The sequence below is a fragment of the Pelmatolapia mariae genome, linkage group LG7, assembly GCF_036321145.2.
Source record: "Pelmatolapia mariae isolate MD_Pm_ZW linkage group LG7, Pm_UMD_F_2, whole genome shotgun sequence".
Classification (NCBI taxonomy): Eukaryota; Metazoa; Chordata; class Actinopteri; order Cichliformes; family Cichlidae; genus Pelmatolapia; species Pelmatolapia mariae.
Window position 1 is genome coordinate 61,608,548 of NC_086233.1, and position 18,109 is coordinate 61,626,656.

General features: G+C 39.0%; 1 protein-coding gene across 1 annotated transcript; it reads right to left on the reverse strand.

Annotated features, from left to right (window-relative positions):
- Nucleotides 1-7,876: 7,876 nt before the first annotated feature.
- slc23a4 (solute carrier family 23 member 4) lies at nucleotides 7,877-15,409 on the reverse strand. Its single transcript, XM_063480124.2, has 13 exons — nucleotides 15,309-15,409; nucleotides 15,129-15,205; nucleotides 14,368-14,502; nucleotides 13,868-14,025; nucleotides 12,469-12,628; nucleotides 11,826-12,007; nucleotides 11,329-11,449; nucleotides 11,073-11,229; nucleotides 10,559-10,812; nucleotides 10,192-10,356; nucleotides 9,992-10,100; nucleotides 9,807-9,902; nucleotides 7,877-9,042 (listed from the first exon to the last, which is right to left on the reverse strand). Exons 2-13 carry the CDS (start codon nucleotides 15,174-15,176, stop codon nucleotides 8,774-8,776), a joined length of 1,854 nt encoding a protein of 617 aa, XP_063336194.1. The 5' UTR covers nucleotides 15,177-15,205; nucleotides 15,309-15,409; the 3' UTR covers nucleotides 7,877-8,773.
- Between the last annotated feature and the right edge of the window lie 2,700 nt (nucleotides 15,410-18,109).

An 18,109-nucleotide genomic window follows, 5' to 3' on the forward strand; every position in this document is an offset into this window, starting at 1 on the left:
AACAAGAGGCATTATGCAGAATTACATATTCAAAGATTTTCTTGCAGTTTGGATCTGACAATATTAGATGGATGTCATGCAGTCAATGTCAAATGTATGTTATATATGTGCTTACATGTATTTTATAAAGTCCGCATTAAAATATCTATGAAAAATAGCACATATTTCTTTCATCTTTCTTCCATGACTGAGACCATAACACGTCAGTGCATTCAGGAAACGTTAATGTGCCACATATACCGACTGCAAGTTCAAAAACTGGAGATTTAAAAAAGATCAGAACATTTCTAATTTATTAGCAGCTAGTTGAAATTTTTATTATCGAAACGCCAAAATATTACCTGATGGTTTTATAGCAGCTTGATGATTTTATGGTTTTACTGCGCTTGTGCAAGAGTGCATCCATGTGGCAGCAACACGTCACGAAAGCGTTACTATAGCGTAACTATAAAAACATTTTTCTAAACTTTTTTAGCATCAATGTGAAAATATATGATTTTTTAAAGCAATTCTAATTTTGTTGATAAAACTAAAATTATATGCAAATAGTACATGATTTATTACATGTTCATATGCATACAATGAGCTTTGTTCCATGGGACACCTTCAGCTTGTAGGAACCACAGGGAAGGCGACCAAAATGCGGGTTTAGCTGAAGTTTAACTCTTTAATCGAGGCTGCGTTGAAGCTCATGTTACAAGGAAAGAAAAGGGCGCTTGCCTTCAGAGTCCATAAACAGGTCAAATACACAATACTGTATAAAGAGAGGGAGAGCTGGTGTGGAGAATTCATCATGTGAGAGTGATGACGGTGGATGAAAAAGAAGTGAAATTGTCATTGCTCAGTAACCAAGAAAAATAACAGACAAAATAAGCAGTTATTATCAGAAACCCAAAACAATGACACAGCTTTAGTAAAGAAGACAGTAAACACATTTCTACTATCTGTACTTTATTTTATATTCAAGAAACATCTCCTGTTTGTTCCCATTGCATTTAAGCTGCCTTTGAGAACGAATACCACGATAGCACATTTATCACATGTATTCTCTTTATTCTGAGACAATCCAGCTGTTGTTCATGATGGGAGTGGATATTTGTTGCAACCCAAACCCAAATGCAACAACATAGGTCATTTGTCAAAGTATGGTAATTGTGTTCCCACTGGAATCCAAAGTCCGCTCTGTTCCCACAATGCTATTTTTGTAGTTTGGATGCAGACTGTCCCAAAAAGTCACATTTCAACTGCATTTTAGGGGATTTTGAACTTCTCCGTACAGCTAATTACAGTCGTGCCTATGGTCTGTGTCTATAACAAACAGATGGAAGTTGAATTAAATGGCTGGTGATGTATTACCGTTGCAGCAAAAGGCCAGGAGAGTGTCCCAAAAGACAGAAATGATGAGGAGTCAGTATCCCTTTAAAAACAGGAGGGTGGCTAAACGGATCATAAAATGGGTTTGGCTTGAGGACAGCAGCATACAATACAGCACAGTGATGACAGATGGTCTGTGAAAAAGCTGGGATGTCTGCTGCCAGGCTGTGAAGTGGCAACTGCCCGTGATATGCTGAATATAGTAACCGAAAAGAGAAAATGCTGATGGGTCGATGTGAAAATGAGAAATTACCAAGACTGTGTTTTTAGAGACATTTTTAAAAATGTACATTTTTAAGACTTGAGAGGAAATTTACCAAATACCTTGTTACAAGCGACAACAAATAAAATGAAAGTTGCAAAAATTATTTGCAAATGCAAATGTTTTCACATAACTGAAAATAAAAACAGAGGAAACACAGGTCAACGTTTTATCTGGACGTCGTTCTGTGGCAGGACGCTAGCTGGAAATTGATGCTGGTATATGGTGCCATCTAGTGGACAAACATGGCTGGTGCAGCTATGATTACAGCGTAATCTTTAGTGACGTTTAGACGAATATAAGTAAATATTTTGTGTCATACGATCTGACAGAAATTTTGGAAACACATATTTATTTATTCTTGTATGGCTGAATTTTGTGCAGGAAACTTTCCAGTTCATGGTGACAGATTTGTCAGCATGCTGTTAGTGCTGTAAGTATACAAGATCCCAAAGGTAGTCTTCTCAGTTCAAATCTGATTACTGCCATCGAATCGTGAAGTAGTACTGGAATGGCGGTCACAACATGGTACACGAAGACAACAGTAAAACTCAGATGCGATTAGTTATTCAAACTTGTTTGTGCCCCAAAGAGTTTGAATGGAATAATCCCCACAGCGTGAAAACAGCACCAGCAACGTGTGCTGTCTGCTGATATCAGAGCCAAACTCCACCACCTGCAGCCTCAGTCAAAGTAATACAGTCATTCATTAAACACTCCTGTACTCTTCAAATATTATGTTGACTCTTTGCTCACTTCGGGCTCAGATTGTGAATTTGAAGAGTCATTTCTTCTCGCTACAGCTGTAATGACCAGTTTTCTGACCTACTATTGGCCATTTTCATGGCTTCTCTTGTCAGTGAGGCGTTCTTTATAGAGAGCTGCTGATCTATTAGTTCTCAAATATAATATATTATGTTGAGACTTCTTTCATCTGACCATCTTGTGATATGCCGCTGCGCTCTGTGTACCGCTTGGTGGTGTTAGAAAACATAGCTGTTTTCTATGATCATTTGCAAATCATTATAAATACAATTCAAAAATATCTACTGACACAAACTCCTCTTTTCATAGCAGGAAGACGACATATCCTTGTTGAAATCAAAGATGGCTCTTTTAAATATACGAGGAATCTACCACTACTGAGGCTCACACATTTCATGGACACCTTTGTGTAATAGTACACAGAGACCTCATTGCCTTGTTATCCATGGAAAAAGACTCACGTAGCTATTTTACTTTGGTAATAGCAGGAATCCCCCTGGACTAAGAAAAATACTCCAATGCAAGCCAAAGTCCTGCACATTTTCTTCCATTTATCCAGTTTAGGAATCCAGGGCCCTGGAGCCTATCACAGCTGCCACAGGGCAGGCGGCAAAGTTCACCATGCACAGAGAGAAGGACAACCATTCACATGCATGAGCAATTTATAATCACCTGTTAACCTAAAAAGCTGTGGGAGCAAGCCAAATCCCTGTTTTAAATCCCCGAGTCACCAGTAATAGGTACAGTACTGCATAACTGTGATATTAAAATTTCAAGAATTATATCTTGCAGCAATGCTTTTTTACTGTTTTTTGGATAAGTATTTATCTGTGTTGCTCAAAATGGTAACATGAAAGGTCAGTATTACTTCACGTGCGATGCTACTGGGAGAGATGTGAAGTCACTTGGTGCACAGTTCACTAATATACTGCAGTCGCAACCACTGGACAGTCTCTTTCCCTGTCATGTGATGGATGTTGTCAGTCCTCAGGCATGTCTGGCAATCCTGTTTTTTTTTTCTTTGCCATTGCAAAGAATTATCTGTTTTATTCCTAATAATCTAAAAGGCCAAATTTGTCTTAACACTAAACATCTACCTCTGAGTCACTCACTGAGTACAGCAAGAAAGCAAATTATTTGGGGTACTGTACAGCCCAGAATAACATTTTTTATTTAATGTGAAAGAATAATATGTTTGTTCAAGTTCTAGAGCTGTGGATCTTGGAGGTCTTACAGAGGTCATAGCTCTCTTGCCAGCTTCAGCACAGCCTGCGTCTGCATTCCTCTGCAGCAACACGACCGCCACATCTCTCTGAGTCTGCCACTGAAACACATTAGACTGCACTAACATGACGCATACCAGAACTTTGTGCTGTGCCCAGGCGTTGGCATCAATATGAACTCCTACATGGAACGAATTGGGCCTAAAATAGCGCTACAACAAATAAGTGATATTTTACACGGTTGTATTTTTGGTAAGTGTTCCTCAGGCTTGTGTAGAAGGTGAACGGTGCCAGGCAGTGAACAAAGTGCCTCTTTGTGGTTTCTGCAGATGTTTTCAGTGCTGACTTCAGGGTGTACACATTATACAGTTAGAAATAATCATGTAGCCGAGTTTCATGTTCATGGAGTGTGAACGTGTCACATTTCTCATACTGAAGAACGGAGACCAAGCTGGTTGTTCAGTGCTCATCCTGGCACCGTCACATATGCTCCAGCTGAGGTACACCAACTGTTGGTGGTAAATACATAGCTCATGACTTTATAAAATACATGTATGTAAGCACATTCTTTCTAGAGACAGTTGGATGAACAAATAACTCTTCATTTAACAGCAAGTGACAACAACTTTGTTACATGACAAGTTGTTTCTAAGGCTGCAGAGCCTGTGAACACTGTGCATACTGGAAATCAGCATATGGTATGCAGCTAAATCATGACATGAATTGCAAAGGTGCACTATATACAGATGAGAATTTTAGATTTGATACGAAGCTTTTCTTTGACATTTCAGTGAGAACATATTTGAACAAATAAATCTCTGCTGCATCCATGACGATGACACGAGACAAACACATTAAAGTTGTCCACATGTACAAGAAATAGGGGAGACCAGAAAAATGGTGCAAAAATAAGAGGGTGCCTTTGAACCTAATGATAACCAGATGGAAGCATGAGAGCAAAAGAGAGAGAGGAGGTGGAGAGAAAACTCAGTTCTGAAGGCAGACCGAATCCGAGAACACGAGTGATGAATAAAGTGTGCCGTCTGATGCTGTATATGGCTCCAAATGCTCAGTAAATTTAGAGACCTCTGTGCAGTTTTGCAACCAACATCAAGCAACCATGCTGCCCTGGAAGATGCTTATAGTTGCTCTTTTCTGCTGCTGCATCGAGGCAGGTGCCACACAACATCGGGCTAATGGTAAGACTCAAAATGCATGTATGTAAGTTTGCTACAGAAAAGCAAACAGTTCAGTTTTTGCAAATACTTTTTGAGGATTGGGAATCTTTGCTGAACACAGAGTGATCCTCGTTCCTCACCTGTTCTGTAATCCAGCACCTAATATGTGAGTTAAATAGTTTTAAATGTCTATTTTTAGTCAAAGCATGTTTTAATCTTGGCGGCTGCTCTGGGATCACAGATCGGCTGCACCTGTTTCTAATGGGGAAAACAGTGGCTGGAGCTGTAAACTGATCTGAGAGAAGGAGGAAACACTGTGAATAATAAAAAGCTTACAGCAAAGATGATCAGATCAGCTTGTGACAGATGATTCTTTCTGCCTGTGGAGTTTGTTGAGTGTTTTTGTAAATCTTGATTTCACTGCAATTCAAAAAAACACGCCACTCTAGGAAAGCGATTAAAAAGCATAGATGAGTGTGGATCACTGACATGAAGGCAAGGATGAAAGCAAGTAGGGATGAGAAGCTGCAATCATCAGGATTAGATTTATTGGGCTCTTTTTTAAGATCAGCTGATAAACATGGGCACCATGTGCACTTTAGTATTATGATGTTACACCGGTTTTGGCATTTATCTCAGTGTTTCAAACAACTTCCTCCCGCTGCGATGTGAAGCTGCCAAAGAAATAAAGTTGGTCATCGAGGTTTAAGACTGCAGTTAAAGTCCAGGATCTTTTTTGGAGTTAAAGTCTTACATAGATGAATAACTTACCGTGGGGCAGCACCAATAAATACCATGCAAGTGGAACCTCATCCAACCTCACGTGCTTGAAAAAATGCTAATTTTTATATTGTCACAACAATTAGAATGAATTATAAATAGCAAATAGTAAAAAAAAAGGCTGCAGATCTAATAAAATAAATGTGCCTTACTCAAAAGTATGTAAGCATAACTAGGAACATGTATGTACATGAAAACATTTCATGTAAAACTGTGCAGTAAGAGAGAAGGAAGAGAAAACAGTGTTTGCTGTGATATCTTCTATCAGTAGAACATAAAAGTGAAAACAGGTTTGGATATGCTGGAGTTTAATTACTATTTTATGCAACTAATTATGAATTATGTCCTGACATAATCGTAATTACCTAAACATGTAATTCAGAGTAATATGTTTCATGAAAATGTTTAATCGCTGTGAATTGGAGAAGTTACTAAAAAGGAAAAGCTATCCTGTTCAATAATGCAAGCTCTCGCCGACCTTATTGAACTGAGATTAATGGAGATCGTTAGCTTAACATAATGACCGACTTGCTCGGTTGATTTAAAGTCTATTAAAATATCATCTTGTTTCATCTGCTGAAATAAACACATGCTGTGAACGTGCTGGCACTGGGTAAGTGGCTCTGGCATATCAATATCAATGAATTTCTTAATGTGCTTCCTTTTTTATTTTTTGAACTGAATCACTTTACCATTCTACCGATATTACTGCATGCTGGAGCAGTTTTCTGTCTGTCTTTTTGCACGATTCCCTCCTGTTTTCATGCTTTTGGGAAAAGAAAATTCGGTCACCTGGACCTCAGAATTGCAGAAACTCCACTTTTAGGTATTAATAAAACCATGCCATTATTGGATGTGAGAGACTGGACAATGTGTGAAAACAGTAACTTTGTTCCTTTTAAACATGTTAGTTCCATCAAATGTCAGCTCACTGGGACCACCACTTTGGGCCATGTAATCTAGATTGATAGAAATATTGTGTAGTCATTCATGCTCTACAGTGTTTTAATCTAGTGACCTCCTGGACTTTTCATGTTGTTTTCTGTTTTTCATGCGATTTTCACGTCACCCTACAACACAGGCTCTCTAACTCTGGTGGTTTTACACACTGACATGTGGCACCAACACCTGGACAGAGTTTTGTCAGATACCTAATGTTTCCATTAGACTTGTTAAGTTTAATCCTAATTAGTGAGCCTTTTCTGAGGGAAAGCAGTTAAAAGTAAGGCAAAGGAACAATTCTGCTTTTGTAAAATTCATATTCAAGTTAAAAAGAAAGCTTCTGAATTGCGTTTGACCCATCAACTTACTTGTTTTTAACATCCTGGCTTAAATCATAAGCATAAGGAATGCTGAAACTGAGGCTGAATCCCATATACAGCTCTGTACAATCATCTGGAACTTGTTGTACAATCCATGTGTCACTCCGCCTTTGATTTCTATGTTTCCTTTGAAGTTTGAGGTCATGTCTCATTGTCTGCTGATAGGATTCATAAGAAAGGTTAGAGATCACAGACTTTAAAACACCTATTATAGATTACCTGCTGCTGTGGGCTGGATGAACCCGGATTTCACATCTGTCACAGCCTTCACCTCACAGTAAAATCTGCATTTCATTGTACCATGCAGGGAATATTGCTTACTTGTCACAGGGATTTCCAGCTGAAAAGATTTAAACTGTCTTTTGGATGCATAGAAATAATCCAGATGTGAAACTGCTCATGCTTTCATAACACCCTTGATTCTCATTGTCTGTGTCTCTTGGTGCACCAGCCTTATTTCCAGCTGCAAGTAGCATAAAAAGAGGAGTGACAGCTGCGGTGAACCCCACTTTCATCAGCTCCATCAGTGATGCTCATCTGCTGTTTGAGGTAAAAGAACAAACTTTTGAGTTTTTATGAGTAAAAAGCAAACACTGGCAATGTAACTATTAACAGTTACTTCTTTTCTTGTCACTAAATACAGATACTGATGACTGGCATACATTTTGAATCCAGTGGAGCGTTTTCGGTCACAGATGCTGAACTAGCTTCCCTTCAAAAGACAAGAAACCTGGATTTAATCTGCGAAGAGATCATTCCCAAAAAGCTAACAGACGTATTGGGGCTCATATCCGGTCTTTCAAATCATACTGGCTACCTGCATCAGCACGATTTTGAGCGCACTGTCTTGACTTTGGTGTACACTGCCCATCAGATGGTCAGCTCCGCTACTGAATACCAAAGAGACGTGTGGGCAGAGTCCTTTGTAAGCCTGTACAAATCCATCAAGAAGGATCTGACATTGAGAAACTGAGTAAGCAGTGGTGTTGTGACACAATGACTCACTGTTTAATATGCACACAGATGAAAAATTTCATTTAGCAGTCCATGTCTGAGCACTGAAGAAGTGTTGGAGCTTGCAGCTGGATGGCTGACAGATCCTGATGGAAATGTCCTGTCAGTAAACGTCAGCATGAATTCGTAAAGTGCACAGAAAGAAAATAAACACAATCATTGTAAAATATTAACTGTTACAGCAAATGTTCATCCAAACATGAGGTACTGTATATGAAACAAATTCATATCTTGAATGTAGCATTAAACATTGTGGATTTAATCATATTCCTGTCATTTCAGTGTTTGTTCACTAGCACCCAGATGTGACGGCATTTCAAGACTAATATGAAAGAATAAAACATCAAGTTTTGAACCAATGAGAACTGCAGGTCTGGATTCAGATGACTGCTCAGGTTTTTTTAAGATATACATCATGAACAATTATCATATCACCAGTATCACCAGTTTACAAAAAAGTCTATCTATACTACCCAGTCAAAGATGAGCCACAACATTAAAACCACTTCTCACACTGTGGTAAAACAGTCTCCTCCTTAAAGGAAAGTGTTACTCGTCTACAACAATGTTTAGTTGGTTGAAACCAACATGAATGCCAGGAACGAAGGCTTCCCAGCAGAACATTGCACTGTAATGATATGATCACTTACCCACTGAGTGGTTGTAACTTTGTGACTGATCATGTACCTCCCAGTGCGGGATATAATTTGCAAACATCACCCTAAAAGGTCATTTAAATACTTTGCACCATGTTGTTATATTACAGTGCCCTTTACAAGGTCCAAACTGAGCTGCCTGTGATGGAACTGGTTTTGGAAAAATCCCCAAAATGGCACGCTGGAGTGAGTGCACCACTCACAGGCCAGCTGCAGTAATAATTTGTGCAGGCTCTTGCTGTCCCAATGGCTGTTTAGGCTCCACTGAATTAGCAACTGCCCCGCATCCATCTGGGGAGTTGGGCATGGTAGGAGGACAAAAGGGGATGTACCGGAACCAGGAGGAAGAACACAGATGAGAGTTGATGCCAAAGGGAAGGCTGTAGACTTTTCCGCTCTCCAGTGTGTTGCTGGAGTCATCCTCATGAGCCTTGTTCCAGGCAAGGATACCTCGTTCATGCTTCGATCCTGTTGGACATGTTCAATGTTTTTTTTTAAAAAAAACCTGACTCTGGATTATTTCTATTTCCTGATTTGGTTTGTTTATCATAAATGTGACAACACTGTGTCCCGGGATTCTCTAATAGAATATTTCTAAAACATTGTTCTTTTAAATTTAGCTGAAGTGAAAGACATTAATGAAAGGTTAAAAAATGTTACTTATTTTGCTGTTTTCATTTTTAAAGTCCTGTGAAAAAGAAAGTAGACCCTTACTACAATGACACTGATAATGATCCCAAGCACGCCACCAAATCTAAAGCAGAATAGGAAAAAAATAATAATCAAGGTGTTGTAAAGACCCATCAAACTTTAGACCTTGACCAGATTGAAATTCAGTGCTCCCTTACAGTGAGACCTTAAGAGGGCTGTGCATAAACAAATACCTGCAAACCTCAATAAGCAATGCCGTAAAAATTCCTCCACAATGATGAGGGTGAGAAAGGAAATGATTATTTCACCTAGGAGTTCTCATAGTCCTCACTATAGAGTCATAGAGTCTTGTGTAAACTTTCTTTTTCACATTACTTTTTATTCTAACCCTTTCTTAATCAATTGAATAATCACTAAACGAAATGAATATGTCCACAATACTAAATACCCTAAAAGCATTCTGAAAATCATTTTCATCAGTTTCATTAAATTGCCATGTTTATCATAACCTCAGATCTGTGCTTCAGTGTTTTAAACACGGTGAATTAAATAAATGCAGAACAGTAACAAAAGAGCAATACCTGGAACGGTGTTGTCCAGTATGAAACCAAAGAAGCCACCGACAAACATGCTGGTTGTCAGAAGTACCTGTAGGACCTGATCAAGTTCTACCACACCTGGACACAATGTAAACAGTTAGACCTGTGTTTAAATGATCAGTTTGTTGGAAAAAAAATTCTAAGATTAGTAAAGATTTTCTGTCCACCTGTAGAAATAGCTTTGGGATTCTTCAATATCCAATTAGGAATAACCAGACCAGTGAACATGGAGAAGCCGAAAATGAAGATGTTTCGAGACGAGTTCATGTCTGCGTACTGAAAATGTGACCCAGAAACAGAGTCTAGTTAAAACCGACTCAAATCAAAAGAAGAAAATGTGCCGACATTTTTGAGCTTCAGTACAAACCTGCAGATTTGAAACTCCGGCTGCAGAGATGACACCAAACATAACCATGAACATTCCTCCTATGACAGGTGACGGGATAGTGGTGAATATAGCGCCCACTTTACCAAATATACCCATGACAACCATCAACACTCCGCTGGCCACAATCACCATCCGACTGCCCACCTGCAAAAAATAGAAATTCTCTCAGTTTTCCTGAGATCTGAGAGCACTGAAATTTGTGCTTAAAATGCCAAGTTTAGGGGAGGAAAAGAACTAACAATGCAGAAAACTGCACAAAACTCCAAAAAAATCCAAACAGTAGCAAAAACAAAGGAAAAAATGTGGATTTTAAATGCATAATTCATAAAACAGCAGGTCATCTCACCTTTGTGATACCAAGGGCTCCAACATTTTCACTGTATGAGGTGGTACCATTTCCAGTACCCCAGGCACCTGCCAACAGACAGCCTATCCCCTCAATACCGATACCCCTGTTGATGGCATGTTTTGGGGGTGGTGGAGCTCCAGATAACCTAGCACAGGCGTGGTAGTCCCCAACAGACTCTATCATAGAGGAAATTACACCAGCCAAGATGCCAATCACCCCTGCAAGGCTCACAGTAGGTCTCCCCCATTGTCCTAATTTTGGAAACGCAAGCAAGTTGAAAATGTCACAAATGCATAATCTGCAAAATATTATTCTGAAAATAAGATAACTTTGATGACTCTGTGAGTTTCTTCCAACACATCACTGAGCCACACTGTGGTACTGGATGATATTCCTCTTCATTACAAAGAAATGTGGGTGGAAACAATGATCCCATTCAGTCTGAGTTTAGTTAAAAATCAGAAACAAAGAAAATGACCAAAGTTGTTTTAATGGAGCTTTTCTATCTTACCTGGGTACGGGAAAACCAGCCAGGGAGCCTGACTCATGACATCTCCCTTTAGATCGGTGCGTGCAAGGTAACCATACTTGTCTGGTTCAGCAGGAAGTACATTGTAGACAGTCAAAATGTAACAAATGGTCCAAGATAACGTGATTCCAAGCAAAACCTTGTGATGCATTAAAAAACACCTTGTTATCTGTTTTGTTTGGCTTTAATATTAAAAAATTAATAGAAAAAAAGAAAAGACTCAATGTTTTCAACATACAGGAAGAATCTGAAAGACGTAGACTGGAGAGGTGTGCAGTCTTTTATCCTTGTTATATGCTGGAAAGGGCACTGGTATGTGACGGAGGTACTGCGAGAACAGGATGATGAGTGCTGTGGTCCTGTGTGACACAGACATAAAGGGGAAAAAACATTGTGTAAATATTGCTGAGTCGACTTGTAATGAAGAAAAAGGAAAGTAGATCAGCTGTACTGGATGTTGGGCAAGAAAGTTTTAATAGGCTTTCCTCTGCAGCCTTAAGATTAAAGCTTTACTCGGCTGAAGGCGTATTATTTTCTAAAATCTTGACCAGGCACGACTGGGAGCACACTTAACATAACCTAACACACATTTTATTGAGAAACCTGCTTTAAGGTGGCATGAAATATTTTCTATACAAATCTCTCTGGCAGTCTTTAAATATTCGTTTAGTCATTTTTATGTTATGTAGAGAAATGGGGCCTTTTTTAGGGACTTTATTTAGAAATTTTACCCACATTGCAGAGATGCCCCAGTGGTTCCCAGCACTGCTACCCGCTGAGTCAAAGAGGGACAGTCCAATGAGAGAAATAGTGGGAGCGATGGTGAGAGGTCCAATGAAGCGCATGAAGAGGCCAATGAGGCCTGAAAAACCAACCAGCACTTGGAAGAGTGATCCCACAATAATGGATCCCTGAAGCTTAAGAGAAACACAAAAATGTTGACAGTCAGAATTTGGAATTCGTAACCTCATTAACCTTTTTGTACTAAAAAACATTTCTGTTGTTATTTGCTGGCAAACATTTCTATTGCCGGTCAGTGTTAGACTTTTGGGATAAAATTCTATCTGCCTTACCCTTAAGTGTTTCTGTTTAACAGGACATGTACAAGTCTATAAGCCAGGAGCTGAAACCTCCACCAGAGGGTTCCAGTCTATGGCTTGGCATCATGCATGAACTCGAAGGCTTCCAGCATAGGCACTAGGACCACTACAGACGCTAATTTGAAATCTTTGTGCCTCCCTGGAAGCACTTTTTTTTAACAAGCTCAACTAGTTTGCAGTTGGAGAGAACAAGTCAGATGATTTTTTAGAAAAATGTAACCAAAAATGATCTACTGGGATCAAAGTGCTGAAGGTTCAGACTGTCACAGTTTACTTACTGCTCTCATTCGACTTTGCCACACTTCTATGAAGTGTGTGGATGAGGTGTTGACTAGGCTGGCATTTTGCGTCCATGCAGGACACGTCCACTCTGGCATGGAGAGCAGTGCCATGGAAGGAGCCAGTAATGTGAATGTGCCACCTTGGAGAATGGGCAGCCTGGAAATAATTAACACAATGCAATACGAGAGAGCAAACCATCAGTTACTGTATCTTTGGGTGATTGAAATGCTTAGACTGACTGAGACAGTGTCTTCTGTGCATGTGTGTGTTTTTTAAGACCTCTCTGACGACATCTGCAGTCTATTTATTTGAATCATGTACAAGGAAATGGTTAATTTAAATCATGCGAAGAGAGTGTGACTTATTATGCAAACTGTTAGACTGAAAGTTAAGTCAGTTAAAATAATCTGCTACGTAATGACCCTCATTATGCTATTCTCATAAGCAGTGCATCATTCACACAAGTCACAGAAGAAGAGAAGTTTTCTTGTGAAAAACAAAACATGCAAACATTTCTTTGATGAAACATCAGAAAGTTTTCATTCTGGTGGACACAAATCATTAGCACTGCTTTCCTTTGTTTTGCATGGGACACTAAAAGCACCACTAAGTGCGAGGCTTGTTTTCCCTCACAGCTGACTTGCAGACATTTTGGGAGAGACAAGAAAGTATGAGTGGTGCTAAGCCAGAACAATGTGGACTTAGCAGGAAGTAGATTCCAAACATAATAAGATAGAAATTCCTCCGTTAATCCATCTGTGACACCAGTATTCAGGCAGGCTGAGTTTGCAACCACATAACAGAAGTTCAGAGCAACAACATACAAGTTTGTAGGCCTCCAGAACAGTGACATCATGTTCGTTCTCCTGTGCATGTGTCACTGTTTACAAGGAAGTTTCCATACTGGTATTTTAAGCAGAAATTAATTAGCAAAACAACTAAATACTATTTATTTGACAATAAAAGCTGAGTTCTGTACAGTATAAAAGCTCAAATGGACTTATTTCACCTCCATGAAGCCTTCAAATAGTACTCGTTGTTCATGCACATTCATTTTGGCAGGCATTATAGTTCAAAAGAGATTAAGAAGAAAGGCAGAATGGCTTCTCTGTTCTGGCTGTTTAATTAGAAGAAGAAGCTTAGTTAATTCCATCCTGTATTGGAGTATTGGACAAATACTCTCAGAACATCAAAAAGCACTGAGTGAACAATAAATTAATGTAAATCATCTTGCATTAAATAAAAGAAATATAAAGCACTCCAGAATCCCACAATATAATTCATGACTGCAAAAATTCCTAGTGCATATCCCCAGGAGACATCCCACAGATACAGACAGCCACGCAGTCTTACAGCCTGGTTTTCAATAAGTAATGTTCCCTCTTGTTTCCTTACCTAATGCCAAAGACTACTTGCAACAGAGTGCAGACCCCAGAAACCAAGAAGATTGTACTGATGAGATGGCTCTGTGTGAGACCATCATGCTGCAGACACAGTCCCTGGGACAGAATCAAAGGGATGGCAATGATACCTCCAAATGCAGTCAAACAGTGCTGAGAGGGCAAAGTTGGGGAAAAAACAGAGATTCATTTAATCTTTGTAGGATTTACACATTTTAAAAAAGAAAAAAAATCATTCTCAAATAGAATTTGTACATGGTTGATGTTTGTACACCACCTGGGAGATTACAGTGAAGGTTCGGTGCAATTAAAGTCAAATTTCACTATCTGGCTTACATAACTAAAACCAAGTAACTAACACTCAAGGAAATGTCAAGCGAAAGCTGGTCATGTTTACATTGTTACTTTAGAAACAATGCAGCAAAGCTGGCTCTTAATCATTGTTAAACATGGCCAAAGGGAAAAAAATCAAAGAAAAAACCTTTGTTGACATACCTGGATTCCTAAAATGATGCACAGGTACCAGGGAGGAACATCTGTTACACAGTATGCTAGTTTGTTACTGCACTCGTCCGTAGAGGAGGCTGGTTCTTTTTCGTTGTCGGGCAGATCACAGAAACGTCCTTCCAGCTTTAGTTCATTAGAAGAATAAGCAGACATGTCAAACTAGAACATTGTGCAGGGATCTATCAGCACTTGTGATCCTCAATTTCACTGTTTGCATCATTCACAACTGACTGCCCTTTTTTTAAAAAAGGCATGTATTGATATGTTTTTACACATGTTATCTATAAAAATGTACGTAAATAACTATAATTAAAGAACTTAATTTCATGTTTCTCATAACCAAAATATTAGAATAAGATGAAAAGAACAGGGCAGTCAGATAAGTCGTTCCATTTTTCAACAGTAGGAATGAAGAATTCCTTCTATAATCATGTGATGGTAGGAAAGCCTCCATTTTACAGATACTTCAGTCATTTTGATGGTGAGACTGAAACTTGTAAAAAGAATCTACTCATGCTTCTGTTTCACTCAGCAAGCAGCTGTTTGATCTTAAACTAATATGAGGCTGTTTAATCATATTAGTTACTGCAGTTACTGCAGGTAAAGTCAGAATGTGGGTTATTATTTATAATCCACATGGACACCTGAGAGTTATGAATGCCAAGATGTGATTCCAGTGCTTACAACTGTGTAGAGATTATGCAATCTCTCTAATCATTTCCTAATATAAAATTAAAAGCAACACTCACCGCAAAGGTATAGTTGTCAAGTCCATTACTTTCCTTTTCTGGAGCCATGTCAGGCTATAGGTCCAGTTTGTGGTCTCCTGAGCCGAGAAACAAAACAGAGAAATGAAAACCATTAATCAGAGGGGAGGGATCGTGAGGAGCATCTGATAGAGAGGGGCGAGAGCTAGGAGCCGAGCGTACAGACGGGTCGGAGCAGGCAGAGTATTATGAACGCGCAGAGTTCAGACATGAGACTGCAGCTTTTGTTGATCAAAATGGATCCCACCTGCAGCTCATGTGAACCGAATTACAACAGAATCAGCAGCTGACCGCCCGACATTTGGCTGGCAGGAGATAAAATCTCTTACCAAGAACTCTTTAGGCAAGAAAGTATTAAAAGATTTAATTCCTCAGCATAGCTCATATAATTCTAAAGCTGAAGAAGCAGCAAATCTACTGTATGTGGTGGCCTGTGCTCAGCTCAAACCTCTGCAGTCAGAGATGTTTAACAGTTAAAGAATACAGCCTTTAGTTTGACAAAGACTTCCCCCTCCCAAAGTTTCTTTCTAAATTTAACACCAAATGTTTGTTTTGGAGGGTAAACTTCTGCAGTGATCACATGTTGGCAAATAATCACAAAGCTGGTATTGATAGATGACTAGAAAATGTTCTGTAGATGTTAACTTCATTTCCTAATTTACTGTATATTTCTACTTCCTGTAAAATGATAGTAAATCAGATTATATTGTTAGGAGTTTGATAACAGCCCACCACCACTTCATTAATGTGGTGGACAAGCAGCAGAAGCTCATCCTCACACTGCTTGCATCCATTTCTGTGTGCATGTCATATGATTATTAGTGCACATCTCTTCTTATTCCAAAATCAGGATCTAAGGCACACGCTGGCAGCACAAAGACACCAGTGAAAAGCAACCAATATCATTCATCCTTAAAGGATATGAATGCCTGTGGAACTCTCCATTCTATCATTGCCCGGACATTTGAATTCTGCAAAGGTTTTTCTGAAGGAAAAGTCAGGTGATCACCAAAATGAGTAGGTTTCCTTGTCAGGAAGAGCAGAAGTGTTAGAATTAAATTAGAAAATACAATTTTAAACTAGAATCCTGTGAGAAAGATTTTATCCTGACTGCTGTGGAGTATTTAAATAGTTGAGATGGAATCTTGGAACCTATCCAACAAATAAAATAGCTGAAGAAAATTGAGCTCACATGAAACTTACAAACCCAGGAGAGTAGCAGGAGTGGGGCATCATGCGGTCTACTCTGAGTGCATGTGACTCACATGTCAGCGAGCAAAGGCCCGAGGGTAGAATCAGTGTTATTTTTAAAGGCTTAATAACATTTGCAAAAAAGAAACAAAAACAAAAAAGAGAATATATTCACATATTAGAGGATAACTAATAAATACAAACACTCAGCTGGGGTGGTATGGGGTGTAACATAAAAGGTACCAGCAAAAAATGACTCTTAAGCCAAAACCATTGAACAAGCCTTGGCTCTGCAGCATCTTACTTACACAATTAAAGCGCATAAGAAGGGGTGAAATGAAGAAAAGGAAGCAAATGGATGGTCACAGCAGATGGCTGCCCCTCCATGAGCTTGGTTCCAGTTCTGTTTATTATTGTTATTACTTTGTTGTGATTTGGTGTTATCAAATAAAACTGAATTCTGACTGAATTGAACACACACACACACACACACACACACACACACACACACACACACACAGAGTGAGAGAAAGACAGCTCTCTTTCAAGAAGACCAATAGAAGGCCAAAAGGTCAGTGGAGTAGCAATATCTGGTCAGTGATTGAAATGCCAATGGAAAAGAAGTCTATACAAATAATGATTTAGCACTGAAACATACAAAACTGCTGAACAACACTAAGATTTAATTAAGCCCTTATTATTGTAACATGCTGGGAGGTGCAAATGAGACATAACAACGTTGACTGTAATCTTTTACTGCCTCGGTCTAAATGTTTTGGCTCTTATCTTGTGTCTGATTGCATCCTGTGACCTTCCTAGTTTTACGAGGCGTGCAGTTTGGCTTGAACTTACCAGAGTTTGCCGGTAAGAAAGCGCATGTTGTTACTCCTTATAGTTTTCTCACCATATCTTTGATTAAGTGTGAGCTTGCTATAATTGATTAGCTTCTCTTTGATATGATGTATTGTGTTCGTGTCTTTATCAGCCCTACTTAGCTCTGACTTGGAATGGCGCATACCGGATTACCTAGACCACAAGAGGCACATGTGCGTCACATTTTGTGACTCATGAGTGGTTAATGAGTTAATATAATGTATTTAAACATGTGCATTGCTTACCTTCAGCTCCCCAAGCTCAGAGGGTTCGTGCTGAATCAAAAATCAGTTGTTTAATTTTCCTTTGCATTCCTATGGCCATAGAGCTCGATGCATCATGTATGAAAATGTAAACTTTAATTTTGAATATCTATATGTACCCATGAGTCGCTGCTTATACACAGGAAGATCAGTTTTTATTTCAGTGAATTATTACAACGGCTTATTGACTGTAATCTATCTACTGTAACTAGAAACAGGTGTTTACCCCAGTCTGCGTTGCTTCTATTTTGACCATATTTTCTACATAAATATAATAAGTAGCTGAAATCCCTCCTACAAGATGAGCTTAGCAGTCATAAATGTTGTTAAATAAACTTGAACTTGAGCTCTGATACAATACACATTAAGACCCTTAAATTCATTATTATATTCAGAGAATTACAAGCAGGTTCACTGAGAGGCCAGTACCACTAGATGGAGACAGACCACTTTCTCCTACACTCTGCAGCTAGAGTGCTCAGTGCTTTTTTCTTTTTTTTTGAGTTGAACTAAAGTGTCAGAGTGCATACAGAGGCCAAGGTGATAAAGATTACCTGTGCAATAAATCAGGCAATAAGAAAGAGAAGCAATGATTTTAAATTTGTTTATGGTGAAATTTTATCAAGGTGATAATCA

Bases quoted from the DNA above. Each gene is read 5' to 3' on its own strand.
- slc23a4 (XM_063480124.2), bottom strand. From the start codon at position 15,176: ATGGCTCCAGAAAAGGAAAGTAATGGACTTGACAACTATACCTTTGCG. The intron at 12,629-13,867 runs GTAAGGAAACAA...AATTATTTCCAG, and splicing joins CAAGTAGTCTTTGGCATTAG to GCTGCCCATTCTCCAAGGTG. The intron at 10,101-10,191 runs GTTTGTACTGAA...TCACATTTTCAG, and splicing joins CCGGAGTTTCAAATCTGCAG to TACGCAGACATGAACTCGTC.